General features: G+C 33.3%; 1 protein-coding gene across 4 annotated transcripts in view; it reads left to right on the plus strand.

Moving 5' to 3' along the window:
• The window catches only part of ZEB1 (zinc finger E-box binding homeobox 1), a gene marked incomplete at its 5' end in the record, with an annotated part of 139,386 nt that overhangs the window by 108,505 nt on the left and 9,826 nt on the right, over window positions 1-21,055 (plus strand). For 2 of the 4 annotated variants that reach the window (XM_084253980.1, XM_084253982.1), the window contains 5 exons: window positions 1,182-1,241; window positions 7,646-7,807; window positions 9,592-9,794; window positions 13,655-13,760; window positions 18,531-20,341. In XM_084253980.1, the coding sequence (XP_084110106.1) occupies window positions 1,182-1,241; window positions 7,646-7,807; window positions 9,592-9,794; window positions 13,655-13,760; window positions 18,531-20,341 (2,342 nt within the window). The remainder of the gene's footprint in view (window positions 1-1,181; window positions 1,242-7,645; window positions 7,808-9,591; window positions 9,795-13,654; window positions 13,761-18,530; window positions 20,342-21,055) is intronic. The other 2 variants (XM_084253981.1, XM_084253983.1) reach the window with 2 other exon arrangements.

Genomic DNA, 21,055 nt, shown 5'->3' on the forward strand with positions numbered 1-21,055 from the left:
CTGGGCATAATGAAATTTGGTCAAATCTTTCTTTCTAGTTTCCTGATACTCTAGTTAGACAAGCCAGAGTGCAAAGGAAAGTAGGTTTTAGAGCTGTTAAAACCTGTATTCAGGGCTTCCCTGGTGGCACAGGTGGTTGAGGCCAGCTCTGTGAAGCTTTCCGCAGCCTCTGCAGTGCCGATTCGATCCCCACCGGCCACGGAGCAACCCACATGGCACGGCAGACCTCTCCTGTCTCGCCCGCTGCTCCCCTCAGCAGTGTATTTCAGTCAGTCTGCCTGTTCTGTTCCCAGCTCTGTCTCTGGTGAATCCCCTCACCCTCCTGCACATCTGGCCTGTATCCCAGTTCTTTTATAAATAAAATAAAAATAAATCTTTAAAAAAAAAATCCTGTATTCAGGGGCCTCCCTGGTTGCACAGGTGTTAAAGAAACAGCACTATCAAGCTATCACCAGCCACTGCAGCATGAGGGAGCAACCCACATGTTGCAGCAGACCTCTCCTGTCTTACCTGCTGCTCCCCTCAGCATTGTATTTCAGTAGAGCTGCCTGTTCTGCTCCTCACTTTCTCTGGTGAATCCTCTCACACACACCCCCACCACACCTCTGGTCTACACCCAGATTCTTGTATGCATAAATAAAATAAAATAAATCTTTAAAAAAAAAAAAACCTGTATTCAAATTCCATTGTACCATCTAATAACTACAAGTCCTTGGACAAGTTATTTAACCTCTTTCAAGCCTCAAGTTTTGCTTTTTTTTTTAATTTGTAAAATGGATCATTATGAAGGTTAAAGAAAATAAGTTCATAAAGCAGCTACAACAGTGCCTACCACATAGAAATTTGTGATTTAGGGAATAATATAAAGGGAATTCTGTACCACCTATAAGTAGAGCTCCAATCCTAAAAATAATACTAAGACACCAGCATGCTTATAATTCTAATATAGGTAATTCCAGAGTTATATATAAATATATACTAATTTTGCTTCCTTAAGATATGTTTGTGAGTTTGATAAAACATCTGCTTAATTCTTTAAAAAGCTTTACTTTTCAAGGACCCAATACTATACTTTTGAAAGGGGGAAAATTTAAATATAAAAGTTTCTTTTTCAGATTTCTAGAAATTAAAATGTGTGTGACACATGAGTCTATTTTAAACCCTTGTTTTTATTTTACTAGCAAAGGAAGGACAAGAAATCCTGGGGCCTGAAGCTCAGGCAGATGAAGCGGGATGTACAGGTACTCTTTTGCCATTTTGTTTCCTACTCTTTGAACAAGATTCAGACTCATTCTTCTGATTCATTACTTTTTTTATTCATGAATGCTTTTCTCTCTTTTATTTGCCCTTCTAAAATGTTTAGGTACCTAAATAAGGGCCTCTATATGAAAAGTAAGAAGTTCTTTAAATATAATGTAAGCATAGAGATTCATATAATACAGCAAATTTTTCATTTTATAAGGATGACAAATATAATCTACAGATAATCAAAATAATAAGCATTTCAGTGTTTAAATTTCTATCAATTAATTTACCAGAATTAGAGAAATGTTGATCTGTTTTGAGTTTCATTGTTAATTACCAGGATCTATACTGAATTACCCACATGACAGAAAGCAAAAGAGAAAAATAAGCAAATATCTTAAGGTCTCTCTAAACCAGATGATAATCTTGACTATTGAAAAGTTGAGTGAACATGTCACCACAGACAAGAGATTCAATATTTTTTTATGTTTCTGGCATTGAAAAAGGCCAAAATGAATTTGAATTATAGTAAACAAGGAAATTTGCTTCTAGGTGACTGCAAGTACATATTCCCTGAGACTTAAGGCTATTCCTCTATAATGAATTCAAATCAGATCTAAGAAGCAAAAGAGTAGGTGGAAAACTTAAATCCAGAGCTTATGTGTAATAATATCAGACACTTTTATTGTGTTACAAAGTCAGGTAGATAAATTAGAATGTAAAATTCAGAAATAAATTTCAGATTATTAAAGCATTCCCTCAGAATACTTAACCTAAAAGTAGTATAATTACATTTTGTTTATTTTTGCATAAGTTAATATTTCTGTCATAGAGTTTTAATTAAATTTCCTCCTCTGCTTTAACATTTACAGTTTTTTCGCTTTGCAGTGCAATTTTAGGAATATTCCATAGAGCCTTATATATAAATTTCATTATGAAAGACAAGTATGTTTTATAATAATGTGTCAAAGATAGATTTTCATCTACAGTATAAGAGTAACATTCCTATAACTGTCAATTATTGTTATAATGACTAAATATTTGTGCTGTTATTAAAGGTTCATTCTAAATTAATTAAATAATAATGGATAATATGATCATTTATGGTGCCTGCAACCTAAGGTTTTATATTTTCCCTTTAGTGTGGTTGTGTTTAACTTGTGTAAATAATGTATTTCAGGTATACTTATTATCAAATATTTTTTCATGTTAACTTACACATTATATAAAATATTTAAACTGGAGGATAAAATAGTAGAGCATTAATAAACACAGAAGACTCCTCCTATTTATTACTTTTACCTAATGTTAAACTTTGATTACTTATTACCATAGTTACAGATCTTGTGCCCCTGTGGGCAAAATATTACCCCAAAAGACATCTAACAAGTTTTGTCTCATAGTTCACTCTCTGCTACAAATGACATTAATTCTTTCAATTTTAAGTACTGAGTAGTACATAAATTATCTCAAAAAAGAAAATCACATCTTTAAGGTAGCATGACCTTATATTTATGAAAGTTGCTCCTGAGACATAAGGTCTACCCACCCCCTGTCCCATCAAGAAGATGATCCCTGATGCATTATTTCTTTAGAACTGGGGAGTTAAGAATAGTCGAGCATTTATTAAAGCCCAGGTAAATGTAATTTTAGGAAAAGAAGGTTGGAAAACAAATGTTTGAGACTTTTGAACAGTTAATCTTTAAAATTGTGTTTTGCTTTTGCTTTCATTAATTCCTTGACTTCCGTGGAATAATGTGTTGACAAAGTAAACAACAACATTGTACAAAGGTCACCATTATTCAGAACTTTGTCAGGTCCTTTCTATAGCTGACTTCTTTTTGCAATTCATGAAGCTGAGACTATAGTTCTTTTAATGTAGTATTCAGACAGTTAAAAACTCACCCAAAAGTCATTTTTCCATCTGAGCATCCCTTTTTTGTTAGTAGATTTACAAAGTTTCAAAAATGGAAAATAAAACAAGGAGAAATCCTAAAAACATTTATTCTAATGGAAATAATTTACTGATGGCTAAATAAAAATGTTTAGTCTTTATATTAAATGTTTGTCTCTCAATGCCTGCTCTCTAGTTTGTGTTTACAACCCTGTTGTTCTACATTTTGATAAATGATTATAGTTCTGTAATTCTATACTTTGAGAATCAGCTCTTGAGTTTTGTTCTGTCTAAAAGAAAAACAAATTATCAGTATTTCTCTGTGTATTTCTCATCTCTCTTGTGTTGAATACACAAGTTTGTCAGTCTTAGGAACTACGTATTTTGCTTTATAAATGACCTTTCACAATGTGTACTTCCCAACACTTTAAATTTTGTGTGTAAAACTGCAAAATTTCTAATTGTAGCTTAAAATTGACTGGGTAAATACAGATTCATGGAGACATTGTCATCTGCTCTAATAGTAATACTTTTTTACTGTGTGACTTTGGAAAATGCTGTCTAACTTTTCTGACCCAGATTTGTATTTGGAACATTTTTAATTGATAAATTATGTTCACTTTATAAAACTGCCTTGATTAAAAAGCTGACAATATTACACAGAATTTACTACTTGCCAGATACAGTACTAAGCTCATATTGTATTGATGAATTTAATTATCACAACAACCATAAGAACTACTGTTATCCTCCAAATTTATATTAAGTAAACTGCCTGACATATTTATAATTGATATATAAAGTTGTTCATTAGAATCACTTCCTCTTTTTCTGGGTCATATGCCAAAAAGATTTCACCAATACTAACTTATCAGAGAACCAACATATCCTTTTGGACTTTAGCTTTCCCCTCCCCTCACTTGGAAGCACATTATTTGATATATTCTGAAATGATTGGTGAACCATATCAAATTGAAATATTCAGTATTTTTTGCCAAAAATCGTTTTATCGTATTAACTGACTATGTTAATCAGTGCTTCAGAATCACAGACTTAGTTCATTCAATTTTTGGAAAATCTCTACCTAATAAGCTAACTAGCAAAGCAGTTAATCACTGTTATATCAATCAACTAAGTCAGACTTTCCATCAGAAAAACATGAACCTTCATTTTCTATTCAAATTAATGTTTAGTACACATTTTGATGAATTTTATAAAAAATTTCCTCTATAAAGAATGGAAATTATAAGTAATAAGAAATATATAAAGTAAAAATAAATACATTTATAAAATTAGATTATTCAATGATATTAAAATTATGTGGACCTTTTCTAATTTTTATGCTATAAAATTCTATCTCCAAATGACTACATTTAGAACCAGTGTTTTAGTAGTGTATAAATAACCTTATAACTCATTGAAGATAATGTCATATATAAAATAGACTATAATTCTGAAAAAGTATACTATTTAAAATCTCATCATTCCACTGTCTTGCCATTGAGCCCTCATTAACATGGTTTTTAACTGTGCAAGTTGACTTACATGCATATTTTCTTATGGACAGGTGACATATACTTACAATATTAATAAATACACTTATAAATGTACTTGCTCTTCCTTATGATTTTCTTTCTTTTTTCAGTGTCTGAGTAAAGTTTTATTTGGAACATAACATTAACATATTTTCTATTGCTATATTAGTGCTACTACAGCAGTTGCATTGTTGCCATAGAGACTAAATGACCCAGAAAGCTTAAAATATTTCCTGTCTGGCCTTTTACCAAAAGAATTTGTTCCCCCCAATATAGGACAACTTTACTTCTCCAGATCTCATCTTAGCCTCATGACAATTTTATTCCATAGGTTTTTCTCATTTTTTCTTAAATGCTGAGAAATGTTACTTTTTGTAATATTTAGGCTTTAGAAAATATCTTTCAAGGCATTAGTGTTGGGGGACCATTGAGTGGCCACGACAGTAACATATGGGTTTCACGGTGATACTTGCTAACTTGCAAAAATAAATGTTCTGGTCACCACTCATTGGGAGATGTAGGACATAAGGTGTGGGTATCTTACAATTTTCTTACTAACAGTTTCTTTCTCTAAATTGTTTTATTGTGAGAATTCGGTATATAACACACATAACATACAAATTTGTGTTATCAACTATTCATGTTGTCAGTAAGTTTTTTGGTCAGTAGCAGGCTATTAGTGAAAATTATCAGGGGTAAAAAGCTACATGTACCTGCTCAGCGAAATAAGCCAAAAAGAAAAAGAAAAATACCAGATGGTCTCACTCATAGCAGGAATCTAGAAAACTTAAATAAGGGACCAGGAAAATGAATAACTATAAGAAAGTGAAAATCCAAAATCAACAAAAAACTATGAACCAGAGACACTTTTAGGGGGGCGGGGGCGGGAGGGGAGGGATTGGGGTCAGAATGGGGGGCTGCAATTGTATGGGGAATATAACAATAAAATTTATAAAAAAAAAAAAAGCTACATGTACCTTTTTGTCTGAATATTTTGTAAATTCAGGTGGGAGTCAGTGTCTTAATCAGCATGTTGTTCATGGGTCAGTTGTATGTGTGTGTGGGGGGGCGGTATGTATATAGTTACTAAAATATGGACAATTTAAACATTTTATAAGTGGAGTCATAAATTGAAATAAATGTATAATGTAATTTGATAAAAATATTTTAATATTGTGAAATCTACATGGAATCTAAAAGAAATCACAAAAACAAGTTTCAGGAGTTTTAACTAAAAGTTTTACATTGAAAAACTCTATGATACTGACTTGTACTGTAATAGCTATTTTAAAATGCTTATTATTCCAGCTAATAACAGATCTCAGATTTTTTGAAACACTGTGCTTTGTTCTCACCAGGCTCCTCAGGAGCAGTGAACTCTTTAGTAATAGTTAGGGGATGGAAAAGGTGAGATTATTAAAGGAAAATTATCTCCATTTTCTTTGGCCTTAGAATTATATAACTGATCACAGAATTTCCCAACTAGGATCAAAATGCTCCATTTTAGTTGCCATTCTTTACCCCTGATAGAACTCCAGGTAAACAAGAAAGACTGGGAGACCTCTAATGATTTTATGCTGTCTTGGTTAATCAATTAAGAAGTTTTCCCCAGTCAGTATTTTGAATTTTTTACCTTTGGCAACCAGGAGGTTTTTAGTTCCAAGACTAGGTACTGTATTAACAGTAGATGGATGGAGGGGTGTTCCTTTGTCTCTTCTTTATGTAAGAGAACACTGTGAAAAGAAGAGGGTAGCATGAAGAACCTTTAAGATTCTAAGAAAGACATTCATGATAGTTGAGAATTGGAAGTTGATTCTCTTAATACCACCTAACTCTTGAAAAATCTTCACTTATCCCTGGATCCAGTACCCCAGTGTGGTAACTACTAGCATAAACTAAATAGTACAGTTCTCAGTATACAGCAGATGCTAAATAATTGATAGCTATTGAGTACATTAAAAAGAAAAGTGATGGATCACCATTATTTCTATGACATTGACTCTGAGATTCAAAATAGAAGCTACCCAGAGGAGTTCAGTTACTGTGCAGGAGATTTCAGCAAGATTGTTTTAATGACTGTTGAACAAAAAGATATTCATAAATCACAATTTTAATTTGGCTTCAATCTCAGTAGCTGAGAATTGCTGTTTTACAAATTCAGTCTGAAGTGTATAAAGAAGTCTTCCATGAGACACTTGGGAGCCATACTAACCTATTAAATTTACCATTAATACAGAGTAGACACTCTCCTCTGGAGCCATGGAGGAAATGGAGAAAAACCCACAATGCAGCAATACTACTTTATTAGAAACTTAACAGCACTCTATACTACCTTTCAAAAGTGAAAACATTCTGTTGTGAACCTTTCTAATAACTCAAGGAAAAAACTCTGCCATAATCCACAGTTAAATATTTTCTGAGGCAGAAATACAGAAAGAATAGCCTCATGTGTCTATGAATGTAGAGGAAAGAAGAAGCAGTTTTATCAATTTGATATTCTGATGAGATAACTATTAAAGCTAGTTTCTAAGAAAATATAAATTAACTGAACTTCAGCATGATTTATATTCAAAATGATTCAGATACTATCAGTTGCTAGGAAGAACTAAGATTTGAGAACTAAGATTTCTTTTTTCCCTATTCCTTACATTATCCTTAATTTAGAAATTAAAAATTTAGTAAATCTGAATTTATTACCTCATCCGTGGCATGTTTATCAGTAAAATAGAAGTACAACTCTAAAACTTAAAAGGGATATTGTGAAAATTCCAAAACTTTTATAGTACTAAATTCATAAACCAAAAAGACTGCTTAATATAACAGAATGACTGAATTTCCAGTTTAATTTTCAGTAAATATTTCCTACAAATTCAAAAGTTACCATGTATTCTTTCAAGGTAAACTATTTATAAAAAACTTTGTGACAACTTGTTTGTGAAATCGCTTTTTATAAAGTATGTATTTCTTTTAGTAAAAGATGATGAATGTGACTCGGATGCAGAAAATGAACAAAACCATGATCCTAATGTTGAAGAGTTTCTGCAACAACAAGACACTGCTGTCATTTACCCTGAAGCGCCCGAAGAAGACCAGAGGCAGGGAACACCAGAAGCCAGTGGTCATGATGAAAATGGTAAATGGTGATTTACATTTATTTTTGTTTTCTTCTTTTAAAGGATTGTTATTTACATTAAAATGAGATACCTACTCCATGGTAACATTTTTGAAAACCAAAATTTATTGCAGGTCTCTGTACAATCTCTTTAAAGAAACGTCATGATAATTGCATTGCATTAAATCTGTAACATCTCATACCTCTGCATTTGAACTTCCTAGGAACAGTGCTGGATGTTGATTTCTGTTCACTTACATGGCAGCAAGTAGTATAAATGGGAGCTTGGTTGACACCTATTGCTGCTTGATTCTTTTTCATTTTTCCTGTTAAGGAAAACCTGGTTGTCTGCTTCAAAACATGCTTCTTTGGAGACAAATGTTTTTTTTCATATTTGCTTTTGTTCACTCTTGTATCAATAGCTAGTGTATAAAGAGTCGTAAAATGCAATAATAATGTGCTCATTCTCTCCTAGAAAGAAATAGTCTATCATTCTACCTTTTCATATAATAGTAGAAACAGAGGAAAATAGCGGGGTGGTATCACTGTAAGAAATGTTAGGTAAGAAATGTATACTAGATATAACATTTAAAAATTTTCCTCATGTGGCTATTCCAATCCCCAAAGAAGAGGTTCGTGTTAGTGTTTTCACCAATTGAAAACTCTGGTTATGGGTGCCTTGTAAGATGACAACAGAAGATAACATCATAAACTTTGGTAGTTTTGGTTCTTTGATGCAATTTTAAAGATCTATGTAGTCATGTGCTCAGTCTATTATTTGAAGATTCTTCTTGAGCAAGACAACTTAAAAGGATTGGAATTTCAATAAAGTTAATATATTTTCTGATATCTTTGCTTATGAAGCATTTGGAGACTATAACACAATTTTCTTTTGTAGTCATTTCTATAAGAAACTTAAAATGCAGGTAAACATGATACTTACAATAAAGTGTCACTTAGGAATATATTTCTTTGAAGAAATAAATAAGGAAAACAGTTCTTGGTTAAATTATAGTAATTGGCAAAGTAGAATTACATTTTAGGATTGGTAGACTTAATGGTTCCCAATTAAAAAACATAGTTCATTTAGTAAACTTCATTTTATGTATACATAGTGCCTTTATTTTCTGAAAACTTCCTTATATTGATCCATATAAAATTATACAAAAAGTTTGTTAGTATATTTCAATAGAGAAAAGAACATAAGAAACCATGCATGGAAGGTCTTCATGCTCCAAGCCTAGCTCTGACGCCCATTATTACTCTTTCCCGCATGCACATTATTTTGGTGTGAACTCAAGCCACATGACCACACCTAACTTAGTAATATATAGTGTGACTATGTACTTACTCTCTGCCCACAATAACTTTATTGTGTAATTTTCAAATTTGAAAATATGAATGTTAAATAATGATAACATAGTTGCCAATAGAAAAAGTACCCTTTAATATATAAACAGAATATTAATGTAACCTGCATTCTGATTTTACTTTTGTTTTTTTTTTCTGTCTGACCACACAAAAGAAAGAAAGCATTATGCTCTAGTAAAAAAGACTTGGGACTTTGAAATGAGACAGTATGTGTTTGCATCTTATCTTCATCATTTATTGGACTATGTGACTTCAGTTATTTGACCTATCTGAACATCTTTTTTGTGAAATACAGATGAGTATTGCTATATTGTTTTGAGGATCAAATAAAGTCTGTAGCACAATATTTGGCACAAAACAATGGAGTCCTAACGGTAGCTTTGGTAAATTGTTTTAAAGTTTTAAATTTAATGTATGTGAGCTTTTTTTTATAGGAACACCAGATGCATTTTCCCAACTACTCACCTGTCCATATTGTGATAGAGGCTATAAACGCTTTACCTCGCTGAAAGAACACATTAAATATCGCCATGAAAAGAATGAAGATAACTTCAGTTGCTCTCTGTGCAGCTACACCTTTGCATACAGAACTCAACTTGAACGTCACATGACAACACATAAATCAGGAAGAGATCAAGTAAGTGACTGAGGACTTTGCAGATTTTGAGAATTCAGTCCTTCATAAAGACAAGATTTTAATATACTTAAAAATTAAATGGATGTTTGCTGGGCACTGTGTTGTCTACAGCCTTATAAAAATGAAAGTGATTATTTTAATTATCTGGCCATTTCTGTGTTCAAAAGTACATATGAACATTATTTTTGAAATAAATAGAAGATTTTTTTCTTTTTCAGATAAGATCCCATTCATCTCTATTTAATTTACTTTGCTTATAGCAAACATTTCTGTTAAGTTTGGAACTGGATTTCAAAATGTATTCCATTAACATGTTCATTATAGGGAAAATATCAGCTATATAAACATATAACAATACTGATCATATTGAGAAAAAATAAAATAATAAAATTTAAGTTTTTGCGACCCAATGACTAATCTCAGTATAAACTACCTGTCCTCTTTCTTACAGTAAAGTTGCCTTCTCTAAGAATCTAAAGCTTAGATTTTAAGCCATTTTTATTATGAAAACTCAAATTTCATATGGTTTATTCTACGTCTCTATCAGTTTACCTCTATTTCTAGAAGTATTCCAAGACTATGTTACATTTAAACTGTTGGCTTGAAGATTAAAGTCAAAGTTTTGCCAAGTTGGCTTTTTTCCCCCCCCAAAGATTTATTTATTAATTTATACAAGCACTGGGTACAGTCAGAAGCACTGGAGGGTGAGAGAATTCACCAGAGCCAGAGTGGGGAGTAGAGCAGGCAGAAGGACCGAAGGACACTGCTGAGGGGAGCAGCGGGTGGCAGGAGAGGTCTGCGGCCATGTGGGACCCTCCTCCGGTGGCCGGGGAGCAGCCCGGGATCTAACCAGTGCTGCAGAGGCTGCGGGCAGCTTCGCAACCCAGAGCTCAACAGCTGCGCCACAGGGGAAGCCCGAAGTTGGCTTTTTTTAAGGTCCTGATATGGTAAACTATAAACTATCAAATTAATATTGCTTAATTCTAGCTTTAAAAATCAAATAAACATATAACTGCAGGGGATATGTATGTTTTGATTCAGGCACATGTCCAATCTTTTATTTCAAAGGCTGTGAATACCTGTATACCTAACTCTGTGAGAACTCTGCCCTATGTATATACCTAATATAAGTCAGACATCCCATAGAGAAAAGCTATAAATCATGGCTGCTAAACCAAAAGAAAAAATTGTAACAGAAACAGATTGGTTGAGCAAGCTTAACCTGTCTTCTCAGGACTTTGGCAACAAGTCCTTATTATTATAAAATAATAAGATAAAGGGGGGAGGGGAGTAATCCAGGTATAAAAAAACAGAATTTTCTTAGGTAGATTAATGGTTAAGTCTCTGAAGGAACACTTTAAATAAGAGTGAGTACCAAAAGAAAGGATAAGTTTATACTGAGAAGGAACTAATGAAGACAAAAGACCATCACTTTACCATCTACACCTACACAAGTCTTATTAGGGATAATACAGGACAGTAATACTGCTATCCTGACATAAGTATAGCATATAAAAGCCTTGGAGAAATAACTTACTCATCTGCTATTTCCTCAAAACCCATCTTTCGCTGTCCTATATTCTCTCTGTACTAAGGGCCTTTTTCAAGGGAAAAGAATCTCCTTTATTTCAAAACTAATGGTAAATGCAAGAAACCATTATAATAACAAAGCATAAGATACCTGATGAGAATAGCAGTCACTTTTATGATAACATTTTGATGGTGCAAAGGTAGTAGATTTTATGTTTAGTATTATCAGACAAAGGTCAGAAAGGAGCTATGATAAATATGAAGACAAATAATGGGAGGAAAGCATAAGTAGAAGGTCTTAGAAACAATTTAGGTTATGCAGCAACAAATAAGTAGAATGGCTTTCTTTGAAAATTTTGCCAAATTTTTAAATGTGTTTCAATTTATTTATTCAACAAATATTTGAGTCTATTATGTGTCAGACCCTATTCTAGGTGTTAAGTGTACAATATGAAAAAGATGAGCAAATCCCCTAATAGTAGGGAGAATACATTGGTAGATCACAAAGAACATAAAAGCAAGTGGTATGAGGAAAATTAAAGCAGAACAAAAGGACAGAAAATTATGAAAGCTGCTATTTTTTTCAGAGTAGGGAGAACTTTCTGTGAATGGGACTTGTGAAATAAGGCCTGAATGAAATGGAACCAGTCGTGGAATGATTGAGGAAAGGGACTGCTAATGAAAGCAGACAGAGTGAAGCATGGGAAGGCCTTGAAGCAAAAGTCTACTTGTCATCACTAAAAAACAGCAAGGAGAACATTGTGAATAAAGCGGAGAAGGAGGGGAGGTATTGGAGGAGAGGCTGGGAGGTATTGGAGGCAAAATTATGTGCCCTTTGTATAGGCCATGGTAAACATTTGATTTTATTCAAAAGTGTAATAAGTTTTTGAAGAATGTTGAGCTTTATCTTTGTTTTATTTTTAAGAGAACACTGGCTGTTAGCTAGAATACAGATCAATAGCGACAAGAATGGAAGCAGGGAGACCATTTCTTTAGAGACTTTTTCTATAATCGAGGCCAAAGGGGTTGTGACTTTAAATCACAATTATGACAGATGTGCCATAATGAGGGATATTTGATTCAGAGTATATTCAGATGACTTGCTGATGGGTTGTGTAAGGGAGTTAGAGAAAAGAGAAACCAAGGATTATGCCACATTTTAGGGTACAACCAATAATCATGTAAGTGAGGGTGTTATTCACTAGGAAACACCTAGAGGAGGACCTGATTTTCAGGAGAAATTAAAAGTTCAGTGTCAGTCATGTTAAATTTCAGATGCTACTCACATTCCAACTGGCAATATCAAGGAAGTAATTGGCTATAAGAGTCTAGACTTGGAGAAGTCTAGAGATAGAAATTTTAGAGTTATCACCATGTATTCTGTTTTAAGCTGTGAATTTGGCTATAGTAAGGCCTAAAATATGGTAAGTACTCATTCTTTTTCCTTCCTATATGAAAATAAAAATGCCAGGGTGAACATGAAGAAAGTAGAATTTGAGTTAAGCCTTTGAAGGGTGCATAGAATCCTAACAATCATAATAAAGTGTTAACATAGCCAAGAAATAGGAACTGAGACTCATTTAATGACTGAGGCATGGACTTATAGAGAATTGGTGAAAAATACATCAGGAAACTTACAGGCTATCAACTTGGTATCTATAGATTCAGAGTCTTTTCAAGGTGAATGGTAAACCTTTAAAGGTTTATAGGTGGGAGTCAGTACAATGCAATTCAAGCAATGCTTTTATGAGATAAAAGGTGCAGAATATATTTGAAATATGGAAAAGTAGAAGTTTGATAAACCAGACAAAATTATTATAATAGTCCATCTTTAGCTGAAAAAGATAGAAATACTGTTTTAATTATCAAAGTACATTTCAGAAATACCATTATAAAGAAACAGAATAAAATGCTAGGAAAAGCCTAGTCTTCTATTCAGGAAATTTTATTCTTCTATTTAATAACTATGCTTTAGACAAATTACTGAGAATATTCTAGACCTCAGTTTCTTACTTGTAAATTAAAGCTATGTACAAGATCATCTCTAGTTCATAGTAAAGTATGTATTATTTTATTTTTCTAAGAACTGTATTGCTTAATGAGGTCTGCTTCTGAAACTTTAGAGAGGGGATTTTTCTCTATGTGAAAATTCTATTCCTGTTATCACCATAGTTTTAATAATACTCTAAATATTAGATTTTTATGACTGCTATAGTTTGAGGCCTTTCACAAACAAAATAGTCACCAAAATATTGCTTTTATCAGGTTGGATGTTCTTTTTGTGGGAAACTTTTTTGCTTTGTAAATAAAATACCAATGCTTTCTTCCAGAGACATGTGACGCAATCTGGGGGCAATCGTAAATTCAAGTGCACTGAATGTGGAAAAGCTTTCAAGTACAAACACCATCTAAAAGAGCACTTAAGAATCCACAGTGGTAAATATTCGTTTTCTTTTTAGACCTTGAATATCTTACCATATGTGATAATAAGTAAAGTCTATTGTAATATGATATACACATATGATTAGAAACATTTGGTTTTCTTTTCAGATAAAAACTAAAGAAATTTTCTTGTAAGAAATGGTGTTTTATTGTAGTCTATCTTTAAAGTATATCAAGTTAATATAATCTATGTCCTATTCTAGTCTTCTAGTCAGAATATAACATGTTTTAAGTATGACCTAATAGTAGGTTAGAAATTTCTAAACATAAAGAGCTATATTTGTATTTCTTTAGAGGCTCTATTGCACAAAAACTGTAAGGAAAACTTAGTAGCATCTCACATTGTACTATGAAATTTGTTTGTCTCCCAGTTAATTTTGATGTTATTTTATACTTGTTTTGTTTACAGAAGAAAGGGAAATTATGGGTATCTGCATATTGCTTATTTTGTGAAAATTACTGTGTTGACATTTATGTTTTACAGACATCATACTGAAAAATAGTTGGGTAGCTTTGTGAAGGGTGGTTGATGATATCTGTATTTTATTTTGGAACTGCATTCTAGAAGTTTCACTGTATTGCTCATTGAGGGCTAAATAATGTTATCACTCAAAAATGCTCAAAGATTCTTATAAAAACATTTTCACACATTAATGTGTCTGGAAAGTAGAGGCTGTCTTTTACAACCTGCCACAGAATCCTATTTATTAGCTCAAATGCTATAAAATAATCTTATCAATAATATATTTATAACCTGCCTTTTTACCAGAGATAATTTAAAGTTGTTGATAAAAGAGATTTAAATAATTCAAGAGAGATTTTGTTTTAATTTTGAAATTGGGGCAGAGGGAAGAAAAGGAAAGAAAGCTTAGAATAAGATTCATGTACAAAAAGAATGTCATATAGTCTTCTTACAGTTGTATAGTTAGATTTCATATCTATAGATGATACAAAATTGGGAAGCATAGATCATAACAAACATTAAAATACAGGTCTAGAAACAAATTGTTATTTAATGACAAAATCTTGCATTGATATTCAAAAATCAGTCTCAATCAAAGTAAGTAGGGAGCTGCTTTCCATAAACCTACAGAAAAATTGTAGGCGTATGGATGGTCAAGAGCTTTATACAATCAAACTGTATGCTGGTTCTTCAAAAGCTAATGCAAATTTAGGCTACATCTTGGAACACAAAACACCCACTGTCGATTTATTATGTATTTATATCTGTCTTAAAATTATTACTGTGAGGCTTATATGCCACTAATACAGCAAGAAATTTGATTTAGAAATATATAAGGAAAATAAGAAAGTAAGAAAGGCATGAGATAAACATGGAGAAAAATGAATGCTATGAAAATCCTATGCATGTGCTGGAGATGGACTGCAAGAGTGTCTGTAAAGAAAAAGAATTGGTTACTAGAAAAAGCACAACTCTTTATTATATTAACTCCATAGAGGAAATTATCTCTTGGATCCTTGGGCATCATAAATAGGAAAACACAAAATATAATTTGTATCATCTTTAAAAATATCCTTAACCAGTATATGATTCAGAAAAATGCATTGCTCCAGGATGGCAACTTTGATACAATCTAATGATTCACTATGTTTCAAGGGAAAATTTTCAAGGAGGGCTGCTGTGTCATCCCAGGACTGTTATTACCAATCTGCAAGCTATTTGTTACTAGTTCTTGAGGGGATGAATACAAAAACTGAGAGAAAGCATTTAGAAACTATTATTCCAAGGTATAATATTGTGACAATTTCATTTTACTTTATACAATATTGGTCCATAGTAGGTTGGAATTTTGAAACAGACAAAAAAAAAATGGTCTACCATAGATGGCTTTGAAAGCACTGTTCAGTATATCTAATAATGGATGAACGCCATATCCTTCAGGAATTCTCTCAGTTTTCAAAAGGAATGGAGACTATTCAGTTATCCTCCCTAAAATTACCTGGATTGTTGCTTCTTCTGATACCCATAAAATGATCCCTATGCAGAATGTCATGTGTATAACCTATCACTTGAACTCTATGAAAGCTGAGCTATCATGAGGAGGACACCACGCCTCCACTCAGGTGGGACAACAGAGTACCTGTATATCCTCCACAGAAAATAAATTAGAATTTGTTCCATGGCGTTAGTAATTTTAGCCTGGAAAATTTTTATAACAGATGCAACTAAGCACCCACCTCAGCCATTTTAAAACATCTTAGTATTCTTAGTACATCTAACTTTGAGCAGTGCAGCTTCCTGATATGACTTCCAGAGTTTAGTAGTTGCAAATACTTAGATAAATTAGGTGAGATACTTTAGCTATAAACCAAAAAGCAGTGAAATTAGAAACTAGGGGTTTTCTAACAAATACAGTGACATTGACTTTAGAATAATTGTTCTGCAGACGTTTTTGGCAATGATAAATTCCCAACAATAATAATGATCATAACATTTATTGGACATTTAACAATGTATAGCCATATTGTAGTTATTTGTATTCATTAACTCATACAGCCCTCACAATAAACCTGTGAGATAGGGACTTTCATTTCCTCCTTTTTTTATTGATGAGAAAATGGAGGTTCAGAGAGTTTAATTAACTTGCCCAGAGTCACTCAGCTAGTATATGGCACTAGCTGGAACTTCAAAACCATTGCCTTACCCATTGTGTATCTCAATTTCTCTGTTCGTAAAGATACAAATAATGTATAATATAGACGCTTATTTTCCTAGTATTTCTAGCAAAAGAACAAACATGTAGCCCATCTAAAATTGTTATCAAATATTTAAAAATGTTAAAATAGAGATATACTAAAAGAGATCCCTTGTTTTACCCTCACTGGAAATTTTCATCTGATGCATTTTAAGTATCAAATCATATTTCAGGCATCCAATTGGAAAGATATTGATTAAACTGGAGAATTTCCAGAGGTGAGTTAACAAACGGGTAAGGGTTCTAAAAACCATGTCCTGAGGAATGTTTGAAGGACTTAGATATATTTACCCTATAAAGGGAAATTTAAGGATACACATGACAGCTCTTCATCAATTTGTAAGTCTGGCTTATAGAAATAGTTAGACCTGATCAGTGTGACATCAGAAGGGCAAACTAGGGCAGGGAAGCAGACTTTATAAGACAGGTAGTACTCAACCTGTCTCTCAGTAGAATTGCCTTTTTAAAGAAACACTAAAATTTATTGAAACCACATGAAGAGTTCTGCTACCACAACCCAGTGAGGATGTATCTAAATTTATTTACACACCAACACACTGAAACTTGGAAAGGTTAAGAAAATAGTGTGTGACAGAGCCAGGATTTATACTCAAATCCGTGGTCCTCAGCAGAACCAGACCTTATTCCATATAGTTGCCCAGCATGTAGTCACCATTTTTTAATAAAGGAGTGTAAACAGATGGGACAGTGTCAAGGATGATATAAAATAAACTCTTCATTAAAAAGGAGACTACACTAGATCCCTTCCAATTCTAAACTGATTCATCAAATAATCAAATTTCTGAGAAAATTAACTCACTTTTTAAAAACTTTATAATACTAAAATTCCATTACTAGCTTAACTTATATTAACTTTCTCATGCTTTTAACTTTGTTTAAATTCTTAAAAGGAAAGGGAAAGGGGAAAGCTTTTTTTTGGTAGTGGATAAATCAGTAACACCACATTTCAAAATTCTACAAGTAGCCATCCATTCATCTAAATAAAGATATAATGATCATCTTTCCACCATAGTAGATACAAGTAATAAACCACACATAATACCCATAAGTCCCTTTTGTATTGAAACTGATAGTCTATAACCTATACATAATAAATCAGTGAACTATAAATTAAAAATAAAGTGAAAAATTTGGTTTGTATGAAAATATTACATTTAGCTCAGTGCTTCTCAAAATTTCTTACATGAGCATTCTTAACAGCCAAGAAGTATAAATGCCTTGGAAGGCCTAGAGAAGCAACTTGAGACCTCTGTGAACAAAAATCTTTTTTGACTTTGTATATTTTTCCTAACAGTTCACACAACTGTTGCATTTAAGTGGCAGAATATAATCTGTGTCTTAATGTAAAAATAATGGTTTAATTTGCCATAACTTCTGTCACTAAAATTGAAACTCCAGACTGCTTTGCATACCCACTGGAACATTGCCTGGTGTCTCCAGGATTACAAACATCCCAGTTTAACAAGCCAAAGCTTACAGCACAATATCCTTAATGTAAAGTTTTCTTCCATTGAGAAATATCTTTTCAAGGAAGCTTTATAGATTTGGAAAGGATAATCTTATGATTCATACAATCAAGATTCATACAAAAATTATCCTTGTTAAGTCTTAAGGGTTATTTTACTCTATTTTCTTTCCTCATATTAATTTCTTTTACAGATTGTTAAATGTAGTGAAACAAAATTATATAGGTTTGTGAAACAGGATAAGAAAGAATAACTTGAAAGAGTAGGATGTAATTAGTTGATGTTTATAATTATTGTAGTGTTCAAAGTGATTTGAAGTCTTAAAGGTTAACAGAAATATTTATACAGAGATGTAAAGACTTCCTTATTGGTTAGCACATGTAATTCAAACTAAGTTTTTATTAGTCATTTTAACATTTATTTCGATCTGAGCTTAAAATGATGATTCTAAATAAAATTGTATCCCAAGCATTTATGGTAACCTCTTTTAAAGTTGATAATGGTTGTTTTAGGGAAAATGTAGATTCATAAAAATTTATGAATATAATTTTTTTGTTTAGGAGAGAAGCCATATGAATGCCCAAACTGCAAGAAACGTTTTTCCCATTCTGGTTCCTATAGCTCACACATAAGCAGTAAGAAGTGTATCAGCTTGATGCCTGTGAATGGGCGACCAAGAACAGGACTCAAGACATCTCAGTGTTCCTCACCATCTCTCTCGGCATCACCAGGCAGTCCTACACGACCACAGATACGGCAGAAGATAGAGAATAAGCCCCTACAAGAACAACTTTCTGTAAACCAAATTAAAACTGAACCTGTGGATTATGAATTCAAACCCATAGTGGTTGCTTCAGGAATCAACTGTTCAACCCCTTTACAAAATGGGGTTTTTAGTGGTGGTGGCCCATTACAGGCAACCAGTTCTCCTCAGGGTGTGGTTCAAGCTGTTGTTCTACCAACAGTTGGATTGGTATCTCCCATAAGTATCAATTTAAGTGATATTCAGAATGTACTTAAAGTGGCAGTGGATGGTAATGTAATAAGGCAAGTTTTGGAGAATAATCAAGCCAATCTTGCATCCAAAGAACAAGAAACAATCAATGCTTCATCCATACAACAAGGTGGCCATTCTGTTATTTCAGCCATCAGTCTTCCTTTGGTTGATCAAGATGGGACAACCAAAATTATAATTAACTACAGTCTTGAGCAGCCTAGCCAACTTCAAGTTGTTCCTCAAAATTTAAAAAAAGAAAATCCAGTTCCAATAAACAGTTGCAAAAGTGAAAAATTACCAGAAGATCTTACAGTTAAATCTGAGAAGGACAAAAGCTTTGAAGGAGGAGTGAATGATAGCACTTGCCTTCTGTGTGACGATTGTCCAGGAGATATTAATGCACTTCCAGAATTAAAGCACTATGACCTAAAGCAGCCTGCACAGCCCCCTCCACTCCCTGGCACAGAATCTGACAAACCAGAGTCTTCTGTTTCATCAAGTCCTGGAGATGGCAATTTATCTCCCAGTCAGCCACCTTTAAAGAACCTCTTGTCTCTTCTGAAAGCATATTATGCTTTGAATGCGCAACCAAGTGCTGAAGAGCTCTTAAAAATTGCTGACTCAGTAAACCTACCACTGGATGTAGTAAAAAAGTGGTTTGAAAAGATGCAAGCTGGACAGATTTCAGTGCATTGTTCTGAACCATCCTCTCCTGAACCAGGCAAAGTAAATATCTCTGCAAAGAATGATGATCCACCTCAGTCTACAAATGCAAATGAATCCCAGGACAGCACAATAAATCTTCAAAGTCCTCTGAAGATGACTAACTCTCCAGTTTTACCAGTGGGATCAACTATCAATGGTTCCAGAAGTAGTACATCATCCCCATCACCTCTAAACCTTTCCTCATCCAGAAATACACAGGGTTACTTGTACACGACAGAAGGTGCACAAGAAGAGCCACAAGTAGAACCTCTTGATCTTTCTCTACCAAAGCAACAGGGAGAATTATTGGAAAGGTCAACTATCACTAGTGTTTACCAGAACAGTGTTTATTCTGTCCAGGAAGAACCCTTGAATTTGTCTTGCGCAAAAAAGGAGCCACAAAAGGACAGTTGTGTTACAGACTCAGAACCAGTTGTAAATGTAATCCCACCAAGTGCCAACCCCATTAATATTGCTATACCTACAGTCACTGCCCAGTTACCTACAATTGTGGCCATTACTGACCAGAACAGTGTTCCATGCTTGCGAGCACTCGCTGCCAATAAGCAGACTATTCTGATTCCCCAGGTGGCTTACACATACTCAACTACAGTCAGCCCTGCAGTCCAGGAACCATCCTTGAAAGTGATCCAGCCAAATGGAAATCAGGTAAAAAAGACTCTTATCTTGGACTTGTTAGGTAAAATGCGTTTTAACTTACTTCAATGAAAAAAAAATATTTTTGAGGTAGCATTGATTTACAATACTGTATGATTCAGGGGAATAGGTTCATTCTTCACCATTTCACATGCAACACCAAAGTACCCATGGTCCTTTACCATGGACCGTTGGAAATACAACTGCATAAAAGAGGCTACAAGAGGCAGGCGGTAGGGATAAAAAGGGGGAAGGGGCTCAGTGAATGTTTTTTAGAAATATCAGCTCTATAGAGTCAGGCAGTTTGTTACAAATTGTCATTTATGAAAAGAAGCAGATAAGTGTCTGCTTTAACTTTTGCGGCAGTATATCTTCAGTTTATTCTTTTACATTTTACTAATCCAAGGTATAATTATCAACTGAAAATTAAAATGTAGTTCTGTGAAAAGTGATTACTAAGTTTCAGCTTAAAACTTGACAATTTGAAGCTAGAAAGAGAAAGGAAAAATTGGAATTCTCACTAAACAGATTTGTTTTTAAAGTTATATTCCAAAAATTAGTAATAGTTTCTGCCTTGATTTTAATCATTAATAAAAGAAAATATGTTCCCACTCACAGGCAAACTTGGCTATAACTTTTTATGTGTTAACACCTCTGTGTACAAAACATTTTAATCAAACAAGGATTAAGTATACAAAGAACTCATATAGTCAATGTACTGATCAT

Source organism: Talpa europaea (genome assembly GCF_964194135.1).
Source record: "Talpa europaea genome assembly, chromosome: 14".
NCBI classification, from domain to species: Eukaryota; Metazoa; Chordata; class Mammalia; order Eulipotyphla; family Talpidae; genus Talpa; species Talpa europaea.